Source organism: Mus caroli, chromosome 14, assembly GCF_900094665.2.
Source record: "Mus caroli chromosome 14, CAROLI_EIJ_v1.1, whole genome shotgun sequence".
NCBI classification, from domain to species: Eukaryota; Metazoa; Chordata; class Mammalia; order Rodentia; family Muridae; genus Mus; species Mus caroli.
Window position 1 is genome coordinate 47,183,349 of NC_034583.1, and position 10,823 is coordinate 47,194,171.

Genomic DNA, 10,823 nt, shown 5'->3' on the forward strand with positions numbered 1-10,823 from the left:
AATTCCAAATAGTTATGGGCTGCCTAACACGGTGCTGGAAAACAAACCCAGGGCCTCTGGCTGAGCAGCAAGTGTTCTTAATCACGGAGCCATTTCTTCAGCCTTCTTCCGGATCTTAATATGCTCCATCCCTCCCGAGTGTTATGATCTCCACCCCTGAACCAGGTTGTAAGCTCTTTCTACCCACATGCATAGCCTTAGGCCTGAGCATCATGTAGTACACTGAAATGTTGTCACTGGCAACTGAGTAATAGCTGCAGGGTGGAGGGGCTCTGACAGGCCCCCAAAGAAACTGAAGCAGAGGACACTCCGCAGGGACAGAAGATTGAAACAAGCAAAGGGAGAGCAGCCAGGAGAGCGCCTTGTTTGGGTTGCTTCTCTGTTGCCTGCAAGCCATGGAGGCTAGATAGAACATAAACATTGCAGAAGGTGGGCTGAAAGGACTGGGGCCAGAGGTGGGGGAGATGTGGGAGCAGTGTTAGCAGGTACAACTGCTCTTCTCCGCAGGCTGAGCCTTCTCTGCACCTCAGCCTTATCCTGCTTCCTGGGGAGGCTGGCCTCCACATGCCTGGGCCTGTCAGTGATGGGAAGGAGTAGGATGAAGGAGGGCCCAGGGTGAGCACCATCTTGTGCCTCTCCATTCTCTACTCATCCTCTCCGCAAATGTGACAGGTACGGGGCGGGATTAGGCACCTCATCCACAGCAGCTGGCTTTACCTGTTACCTTCCTAAATCTCTCTGCACCCACCCCCCCAATGCTGTTCTCTCCCAGTGGGTAAGTAGATCTGCCCATTCTCCTTTACTCCTTACAACCATCTTAGCACTGAGATTAGATACAGAGGCAGGTATGCAGAATGCCAGAAGTGGAGACAGTGACTCTCTACAATGGAACTGGGGAACACCAGTACCTTGGTACCAGCGACCTCTGAGAACATACCAAGCAGGGAAGGTTTGAGGACAGAAGCCACAGGTTCTAAGGAGCTGTTTGAATTGGTTTCTTGGAGAGAAGAGAGGCAAGGTGAAGAGAACTTGGGGGAGGCACATTCCTTCTCATCTAGCATCAGAGGTACTGTGGGCTTTTGCCCCAATCCTGAATGCCCCCTTCCCTGGATTCTTGCAGCTCTCCCCCTAGAAGGATGTCTGTCTGCTACCGTCCGCCTGGGAATGAGACACTACTGAGCTGGAAAGGCTCGCGGGCCACCGGCACTGCCTTTCTACTGCTGGCGGCGTTGCTGGGACTGCCAGGCAATGGCTTCGTTGTGTGGAGCTTGGCGGGCTGGCGGCCCACGGCGGGCCGGCCACTGGCGGCCACACTTGTGCTGCACCTGGCGCTGGCCGACGGCGCGGTGCTGCTGCTCACGCCGCTCTTTGTGGCTTTCCTCAGCCGAGAGGCTTGGCCCCTGGGCGAGGTGGGCTGCAAGGCGGTGTACTACGTGTGCGCGCTCAGCATGTACGCCAGCGTGCTGCTCACCGGCCTGCTCAGCCTGCAGCGCTGCCTGGCTGTCACTCGGCCCTTCCTGGCCCCCCGACTGCGCAGCCCGGCCCTGGCCCGCCGCTTGCTGCTGGGGGTCTGGCTGGCCGCCCTGGTACTCGCCGTCCCGGCCGCGGTCTACCGCCACCTCTGGGGCGGTCGCGTGTGTCAGCTGTGCCACCCAACGCCAGTGCACGCAGCTGCTCATCTGAGCCTGGAGACCCTGACTGCCTTCGTCTTGCCTTTTGGGACCGTGCTCGGCTGCTACAGCGTGACGCTGGCGCGGTTGCGGGGAGCGCGCTGGGGCTCGGGGCGACAAGGCACACGGGTGGGTCGTCTGGTGAGCGCCATCGTGCTGGCCTTTGGCTTGCTCTGGGCTCCCTACCATGCGGTCAATCTCCTACAGGCGGTGGCCGCGCTCGCTCCGCCGGAAGGACCCCTGGCCAGGCTCGGCGGGGCGGGCCAGGCGGCGCGCGCTGGAACTACAGCCTTGGCTTTCTTCAGTTCCAGCGTCAACCCAGTGCTCTATGTCTTCACTGCGGGAGATTTGCTGCCGCGGGCCGGGCCTCGGTTCCTTACTCGACTCTTCGAGGGCTCTGGGGAGGCCCGAGGGGGCAGCCGCTCTAGGGAGGGTACCATGGAGCTCCGAACCACTCCTAAGCTGAAAGTAATGGGGCAGGGCAGGGGCAATGGAGACCCCGGAGGCGGAGACGGGGGCAGGACGGAGAAAGACAGTCAGGAATGGTAGACAAGACCCTAAACCCCACCTCGGGGCTCCCCTACCACTTTTCATTGTGTTCTCAGAGCTCTGGAGTACTTGGGGACCCTTCTCTGATTGTAGTTTGAGTTTGGCCGAATAAGGATTTCTCTATCTGGACCTGACTCCTCCAAACCATGGCATTGTGAGGGTGACTGTGGCCTATGTTCAAAATTTGTGCTTACAGTACAGCCTGGATTCGTGTACCAACACTACTTAACGTTGCCAGTAGCTATTCTTGTGAAATACCCTGGGAAGCCATTCGCTGATGGCTTAAGTGTGCTCCTGGAGTGTACTGAAGCTCTCTCATGCTCTACGGAGACAGGTCAGGACTGGATGGGGTCAGCCTTCAGCGGCTTTCTGTCCCGCCTCCCCATCCAGGTCGCCTGCCTCCCCAGGCCTATCTGGAGAACCACTTTAGAGTTTGGATGGGGGTGGATAAAATCTATTCTTAGAAGCATTTAGGAGGAAGAAACTGGCTTACGAGCAGGGAAGGAAATCTGTGTATCGTGAAGGGAAGGTGTTCCTGCTTGACTGGTGGTTGGCACTGAGACAAAAGCACATAGCTGGATGGGGGTGCAGGAACCTAGGACCCCAATACTTAACACTTCCCTCTGACCCTGGGCTCATCCCTACATACCCCCTATAAACCACCAGGTTTACAAAGAAACCCAGGAGCCAGAAGTTGCTTTAAAAGGGGAAGTTTGAAGATTGTTTTTTATTTTTTATTTATTTTCCCCACAAGACAGGGTTTCTCTGTGTAGTCCTGGCTGTCCTGGAACTCACTCTATAGATCAGGCTGGCCTCAAACTCAGAAATCCGCCTGCCTCTGCCTCCCAAGTGCTGGAATTAAAGGCGTGCGCCACCACGTGTGGGGAATGACTGGGGTATCTGGAAAACTGAAAGACATGCACAGGAAGGCAGTGCCTTCCCTTTCTCCGTCTTTTCTTCCTGTTGTTGATGTTCCTAACCCTTCTCTATTAGTTCTAGCCTCCATCTTTTGGAATCTCTTTATTATGAGATCTAAAACCTGAATGACCCCTTTGATTTGGGGGGGGGGCAGTAGAATGCAAGGTTTTTGTTTTTTTGTTTTGTTTTGTTTTGTTTTCCTTTAGGGAGCATCATGGTTGCACACATAACCAGTCCATCCTAGTTGGCTCAGACCATTCTTCCTAGCCCTCAGAATTCCTTGTTCCCACATGCATCAGTCCCCAGCAAACTGAGACAGCTGACCTCCCAAGTGGCTACTCTGGGCTCTACTTCAATGACATTTCTCACCCTTCAGGCAGAGGCCGACACACACACACACAAAAAGGAAACTCAGTCTCCAGGGTCATGCTACAAAGACCAAAACCAGGGTTGATATGACTTCTGAATCAGGGAGGAAGTGTGCTTAGCATGCCTAGGCTCTGGAGGAGGAGGGAAGATGGCTTCCCAAGGAAGATGGAGTGGGGAGAAAGTGCAAAGATAACCCACTGTCGGCTAGGAAGGGCCGTGGGTGACCCTGGAGCTCTGAACCCAAAGCTTTATTCTGAAACAGAGTCTGTCCTGTCCTGGTGCTCTGGGGCAGAGGTTCCTGACCTTCCTCTGCTGTCTACTCTCCACTTTACACACCCCATGTGGTCAGAGAGATCCTTCCTCAACTCGGCCCTCTGTTCTTGCTGTGGTTTCAGCTCCCCTTTTCATCATATCCTCTGCTTGACAGTTACTGGGCCAATGCTGATCTGGCTTTTCTCAACTGACAGCAGATGAGGGCACTGGGGGACAAAAGGGACATCAGTGATCACCATTACGCTGCTTTGCCTAAGAAGTGACGGAGTGAAAGACAAACAGAAAGGCCCATGCAGACTGGAGGGCTGTGTTCTTGGTGCTACGGGACACTTCAAAGAGAGCCAGCATCCTTTCTTTTGTCAAGGGGAGTAGAAGGCTGTGGTGGCTTTACAAATTCTTAGATGCTCTTGTGGTAGGGCTGCAGGGAGGCGCTGCTGGCCCTGAGCCATCCTGTCTCTTCTTCGTTCTCAGTATCCCCTAGCTTAGCCCACATTCTCCCTGTCAGAGTTGAAACCAGACGGTACAAGGCTGTAGGGATTCAGGAAAGAAGTGTGGATTCTTGCCTAGATCCCAGAAAGAAAGTCCACCAGGGCTGCTAAATGGCCTGGGTAAGGTAAGGGGAAGACATCTGTATTTTGTGTCATGAAGGAGATCACTTAGACTTTGATGTCTCTCATAAAGAATGGAGATTTGGTTAACCTGTAACGGGCAGTGCTGGATGTGGCTTGTCTCTTATAGCCACACCACGGTTGTGGTCTGACCTGCCTGAAGTCAAGATTAGGTTGTGGTTCCCTTCTTTCATTTTTTCACATTCTCATTGATATTCTTTCTCTTTGTAACCCTCTTCCTCCTGTGTCTGTGGATCTCTCTCTCTCTCTCTCTCTCTCTCTCTCTCTGTCTCTCTGTCTCTCTCTCATATAGCCTAGGGTGGCCTTGACCCCAATATGCTGTTTTTATATCATGATACCCTAACTCACAACAATACGCAGAACATAGACGGTCAACCTAATCTAAAAGCGCATTAATCAAAAAACTACAGCATGTGCAGGTTGTTAATGTGAAGTACAAAGATAATATTTTTTAAAATCAGCAGTCTCAATCTTAGCCTTCTCCCTTGCTTCCTTCTCCTACGATTCAATCCGTAACTTTGCTCACTCCTCCTGTCTAGACCTGCATTTTTAGACCACACCCCAAGCCAAGTCACTCCTGGCACCCCTCTTTCCTACTTCACTGCCCCTTTCTGGCTACTACTCATTTAGCCCCACCCAAAGAGTCTTCCTCTCTTTTGGACTGCTTTGGAACACAGACTGTCCCACCCCAACAGTGAAGGGAGGTGTGGGGGTTTTCAGCCTCACCCTCAGGAAGATGCTCCCCCGCCCCTGCCTCCTTTGCTCTGCTCTGTGGTACTTCCTCTTTGGCTGACTTAGCTGAAAGACCTAGAACTGGGACCAGGACCCTGGCACTAAAACAGATTCAAGGATTGTATATCCAACAACTAGACAAGACATTATCTTCTGATCAGGGAAACCCTGTAAGTATCCTAGGAATGAGATGGTGTGTGTGTGTGTGTGTGTGTGTGTGTGTGTGTATTTGAATATGTTTATGTGTGTGTGTGAGTATGTCAGTATGGTGTGTGTGTTTATGTATGCGTCACTGTGTTGTGTGTGAGTGTGTGTGGTGTGTGTGTGTATGTGTGTGTGAGTGTGTTTATGTGTGTGTGAATGTATGTCAGTATGTTGTGTGTGTTTATGAATGTGAGTGTCAGTGTGTTATGGGTGAGTATGTACGTGAGTGTGTGTGTGTGTGTGAGTATGGTGTGTGTGTTTGAGTGTGTATGAGAATGTCAGTGTGTTGTGGGTGAGTGTGTGTGTGTGTCAGTATGGTGTGTGTGTGTGTGTGTGTGTCAAGTATAACTTAAAGAGATGGTGAAACAGAATCCCCAAAGAAAGCCCGACCTCTGTAAAGGGACGGTTCTAGTCCATTAACTCTTCCTGCCCTGCTCTTCCTAGTGCCCCATGGTCAGCTCTAGAGAGAGTGGGTAGGTGACTGGAGAAAGTGGACAGTGGCCTCTTGGGAGACAGAGGAGTTAGCCTTTCAAGGCACGCACAGTGCTGAGGAAAGTCTCCCAGTCTGGTGCTGGGTTCCAGGCTCTCTTAAGGAAACGAGTGTGAAGGCTTTTGGAAATACTGCTGTTGCTGTACATTTTGCAACTGGGTCTGAAGCAAAGAAGGGGCCCCACAGCCTGGTTAGGAAATTAGTCTTTCTATTCAACTAGGTCCCTTTAAGACAATGAGGTTGGCCGGGCGTGGTGGTACACGCCTTTAATCCCAGCACATGGGAGGCAGAGGCAGGCAGATTTCTGAGTTCGAGGCCAGCCTGGTCTACAGAGTGAGTTCCAGGACAGCCAGGACTACACAGAGAAACCCTGTCTCAAAAAACCAAGAAAAAAAAAAGACAATGAGGTTGACAGTGATGGGGTGACATATTTTGAAGGTGCCTCTGAGACTTCTGATTTTGGAGACCAGAGTACTTCATGCTAGTTTGATGGGGCTGGGGGTCAAGAATCCTTTGGCTTTCCCCTCATGGGTGTGTCCACTTTCACTCTCTAGGTCCTTTTGATGGCTGCAAACACTACATCTCCTGCAGCACCTTCTTCTCCTGGTGGCATGTCCCTGTCTCTGTTGCCCATTGTTCTACTGTCTGTGGCCCTGGCTGTGGGGCTTCCTGGCAATAGCTTTGTAGTGTGGAGCATCCTGAAAAGGATGCAGAAACGCTCGGTCACCGCCCTGCTGGTGCTGAACTTGGCCCTGGCCGACTTGGCTGTGTTGCTCACTGCTCCCTTTTTCCTCCACTTTCTGGCTCGAGGCACCTGGAGTTTTAGAGAGATGGGTTGCCGCCTGTGCCACTATGTCTGTGGAATAAGCATGTATGCCAGTGTCCTGCTTATCACCATCATGAGTCTGGACCGCTCACTGGCAGTGGCCCGCCCCTTTATGTCCCAAAAGGTTCGTACTAAGGCCTTTGCCCGATGGGTGCTGGCAGGCATCTGGGTGGTGTCTTTTCTGCTGGCCATACCGGTCCTTGTGTACCGTACAGTAAAATGGAACAACAGGACTCTGATCTGCGCTCCGAACTATCCCAACAAAGAGCATAAAGTCTTCCATCTGCTCTTCGAAGCCATCACGGGCTTCCTGCTGCCCTTCCTAGCGGTGGTGGCCAGCTACTCTGACATCGGGCGCAGGCTGCAGGCTCGGCGCTTCCGCCGTAGTCGCCGCACCGGCCGCCTGGTGGTGCTCATTATCCTGGCCTTCGCCGCCTTCTGGCTGCCTTACCACCTGGTGAACCTGGTGGAAGCCGGCCGCACAGTGGCCGGCTGGGACAAGAACAGCCCTGCGGGGCAGCGTCTGAGGCTGGCCCGCTATGTGCTCATCGCGCTGGCCTTCCTGAGCAGCAGCGTGAACCCGGTGCTGTACGCGTGCGCGGGCGGCGGCCTGCTGCGTTCGGCGGGCGTGGGCTTCGTGGTCAAGCTACTGGAGGGCACTGGCTCGGAGGTGTCCAGCACCCGCCGCGGGGGCACTCTGGTCCAGACCCCGAAGGACACACCTGCCTGTCCTGAGCCTGGCCCCACCGACAGCTTCATGACTTCTTCCACCATTCCTGAGTCTTCGAAGTGAACTGCAGTAGGCTGGGTTATGACACAACTCATAACTCTGGTCTGACCCACTTCTGTACCTGGAGGAGAACGTGTTGGGGACTGGGCTTAAGCGGAAGAGAGGGAGGGGTGGGGCAAGTCAGGGCAGAGAGACAGGATGCTCTGGCCTGGCTTCTGCAGGCAGCTTCACGATTAAAACTAAAGTCTGAAATCGGTTAAGCCTGTGAGTGAGGTGTGTATTGTGGGGGTACTGAAAGGTTTATTGGTCTTAGAGAGGGACCACTCTGGTGGAGTCCCTCTCAACAGTTCCTTAGTTCCCTGTGATTGACAACTTTGGAAGGAACACATGGGCCGATATAGCCCTATGTTCCTAATTCTGAAATAGGTCACCTACATCCCGCTTAGAGAAACACACTACTAAAGGAGCTTGTTATAAGAACTCGCTGTGTGAGATCATCACTCCAGAGTCATGACTCAGGGCCCTTCTGAGAAAACCAGCTCTTGTGAAATGTCTTTGCTGGCATTCCCGGTAAGAAGCCTTGATTGTTCAAACCTAACTTCCTGCCCGTGGTCTTCATCCTCTCAGCAGAGTCCTGGGAGATGGTTTTTCTTCTCCCCATCTCCCAAGGAAGTCTTGCTGGGGACTCTGGTCATCAGATGCTATCATCTAGAATTCTGGGGCATCAGTATCTGCCATCTTTCAGAAGCAAGCCCCAGTAAAACAAGATTCCCCCCAGAAAGAGAGGCCTAGGAAGACGGCTTGGAAGGAAACGGGGCTGCATCCGGAGGCTACAGATGTTCGGAGACATTTTATTGAGGATCTTCGAAGAGGGGAGCTCAGGTGCCTAGGATGCTGAGGGAGATCCGGTCCGCGTCAGGTCTGTGTTCAGGAAGTAGGTATAGAGTTCCCCTTTGCCTTTGACCTTGATGCTGCCTCTGCTATAGCATGTGTAACCCAGAGACTGCAGGGCCCGCGCTGTCTCCTCAGTCACCTGCAATTGGAAGAGGGGTGGGTAAGGGAGTGTAGAGGGGCCTTAGCCTTGTCCCCTCCCCTCATGCCTCCAAAGTGATTCTCACTTGGATCTTGCCGAGAACGCCTGTGCTCTCCATGCGGCTGGCCACATTCACTGTGTTCCCCCAGATGTCATACTGTGGCTTCTGCGCCCCAATCACCCCTGCTACTACTGGTCCGTGGTTCAACCCTGATAAGAAATTCGGGCTTTGATGGTGGGGGAGCAAACTGAAGAAGATTAGGGGAAATGGAAAGGGCAGGTGGTTTTTATAAGAGAGAGTCTTTGGGGTTGGAGGAGAGTGGATTAGGGAAGGGAAGGGTGGCTCTCTTTGCTCTTGAACTAACAGCTTTATGCTTCAGCCAAGGGAGTAAGTCTGAAGAGGGGGTGTCCAGGAATGAGTTGGCGAGCAGCTAATGAATGGCTGGGAGAGGGGAGAGGAGGTACCCTCTCCTTTGCCCCAGCAAAGGAGGTCCCTCACCCACACGCAGGCGGAAGTTGTTGAACGAGTGCTTGTTGATGACACCCAGCTTAGACCCCAGGGCCACTGCAAATTCCACCATGGTGCCCAGATGACTGCAGCTTCTCTCAGCATCCTGGTCATTAGGTCCACCCACCACGATGGGCCAATGGGGGCACAGAAAAAAAGTCCAACTTATGAACAAGCCCACCAATGGAAGCCCATAATAAGGTTGATTGGAAAGGGCTACTGTACCTGTTGAGTATCCTGTCCAGAGGTGGCATTTAAGCCTGTGGCTGCCATGTAGGTACTGCCAATAGTTTTGATCTTTTCTACTCCACTGAACTTTGGCTTGGAGAGCAGCTGTAGAGAAAAGAGGCCGTGTTTCCTGTCTCTCTTGCTTGCACCATCCCTTAGCCTGCTGCAGGCCTTTGGAGGCTAAAGGACCAGGCTTGTAGGGCTGGAGATGATGGTGGGAAGGAGATGGTTGGTAATGAGCAATGGAGGGATAGAGCTCCTGTATCGGAGGACAGGGAGGGTCAGAGATGTCGGGAGAGTAGGCTAGGCCCCATGGTCAGGAGAGCGAAGTGAGGGGAAAAGCTGACGGGAGACTGGACCTCATCAAAGTCAGCGATGATCTCATTGAGCAGCCGCAGGCACTCCAGCCCCTCGTGGTTGATGTTGGATTCAGAGTAGAATTCCTTAAAGTCTGGGACCGATGCGAAGAGGACACACACGCATTCGTACGACTGGTGGTAGAGGTCCTACAAGCACGAGGAGGGGGAGACTCAGCTCCTGGGCCAGCAGCCTCATGCCTTACCCGGGGGAATGCTCTTGAAGAGGGCTGAGCTGGGGAGGAGCTATGGCAGGACCCAGGGTGTGAAGAGGAGTGGCAAAATGACCCCATTAACTTGTTTTGAAATGATTATTTTAATTAATAAAGCTAATTGTGTGTGTGTGTGTGTGTGTGTGCCACAGCTTGTGTGTAGAGCTCCAAGGACAACTTTCAGGAGTTAATTCCCTCCTTCCACCTTTATGCGTGGTCCATGTTGACAGGGTTTACCCATTAAGTCCCAGAGAACTGAGTCTTTATTTTAATTGATTAAAATTTAAGTCTGAATGGCCACATATGGCCAGCAGCTACCATATTGAGTCGTGCAGAGCTAGAGGGCTGGGTGAACTGTTCTTAGACAATTCCATCACTATTTGACTAGGCTTCTGAAAGGATGGTATGGTTATGACAGGAAAGATTCGTGTTTGCTTTTTTTCTTCCTCCTCTTCTTCTTCCTCTACCTCCGTTCTTCCCCCCCACCCCCCGCCGCCCCATCCCTTCCTCCCTACCATGGGCCTCCTGCATGGTAGGCAAGCTCTTCCACTGAGGTATTAGCCCAAAAGATGTTCCTTCTAAACAGAAACTTGAGGCACAGATTTTGTGGTCACCAAGAACAAAGTCCGAGACTATGCTCTGACGAGACAGGGGCTTGGGAGACTACCTGACCCACTCTTTGGGGACCCCAGGAAGGATGAGTAAGACCCAAGAGTTTCATCCAAGCTGAGTCTCAGTGGCATCTGGGGCTCTGGGGTGTAGGGCTGGGAGTCACCTCATTGCGCCGGTTCTGGCCGATGAACTGGGGGGCCACGTGTGCAGGGAGTACATTCTCCAGGAGGAGCCGGGTCAGGTTCTCCATCGTCTCAGTCTCCTCTCGCTCCTGCCTCAGTTTCTTTTTCCACAGGAAGTCCAGGCGGCAGTAATACTCATTCTAGGGTGATAGAGAAGTGGCCCCTGTAACCCCCACATCCAGCTTAGACATAGGTTCAAGGTACAACTGGCCTGGAGCGAGATGGCCTTTAAGGTCTATTTCAAATTAGCTTCTACAGAACTGGCATCAGACTTTTTTTTTTTTTTTTTTTTTTTTTTTTTT

At 52.7% G+C, this 10,823-nt stretch overlaps 3 protein-coding genes across 4 annotated transcripts in view; 2 read left to right on the forward strand and 1 right to left on the reverse strand.

Moving 5' to 3' along the window:
* The first annotated feature begins 653 nt into the window (after positions 1–653).
* Ltb4r2 (leukotriene B4 receptor 2) lies at positions 654–2,442 on the forward strand. Its single transcript, XM_021182304.1, has 2 exons — positions 654–775; positions 1,121–2,442. Exons 1-2 carry the CDS (start codon positions 756–758, stop codon positions 2,217–2,219), a joined length of 1,119 nt encoding a protein of 372 aa, XP_021037963.1. The 5' UTR covers positions 654–755; the 3' UTR covers positions 2,220–2,442.
* Positions 1,766–7,646, forward strand: Ltb4r (leukotriene B4 receptor). 2 transcript variants are annotated; one of them, XM_021182306.1, is made up of 2 exons: positions 1,766–1,799; positions 6,389–7,453. In XM_021182306.1, exon 2 carries the CDS (start codon positions 6,398–6,400, stop codon positions 7,451–7,453), a length of 1,056 nt encoding a protein of 351 aa, XP_021037965.1. In that variant the 5' UTR covers positions 1,766–1,799; positions 6,389–6,397. The 2 variants fall into 2 exon arrangements, with proteins under 2 accessions (XP_021037965.1, XP_021037964.1); XM_021182305.1 differs by lacking the exon at positions 1,766–1,799 and adding an exon at positions 5,191–5,310 and having other exon boundaries at positions 6,389–7,646.
* A 584-nt stretch (positions 7,647–8,230) lies between these two features.
* The window catches only part of Adcy4 (adenylate cyclase 4), a 15,463-nt gene continuing 12,870 nt past the window's right edge, over positions 8,231–10,823 (reverse strand). The window contains exons 21-26 of the mRNA XM_021181816.2: positions 10,503–10,661; positions 9,519–9,665; positions 9,157–9,264; positions 8,923–9,037; positions 8,509–8,633; positions 8,231–8,423 (exon numbers count right to left, since the gene is read on the reverse strand). Coding sequence (XP_021037475.1) covers positions 8,277–8,423; positions 8,509–8,633; positions 8,923–9,037; positions 9,157–9,264; positions 9,519–9,665; positions 10,503–10,661 — 801 coding nt within the window. The 3' untranslated portion in view covers positions 8,231–8,276. The remainder of the gene's footprint in view (positions 8,424–8,508; positions 8,634–8,922; positions 9,038–9,156; positions 9,265–9,518; positions 9,666–10,502; positions 10,662–10,823) is intronic.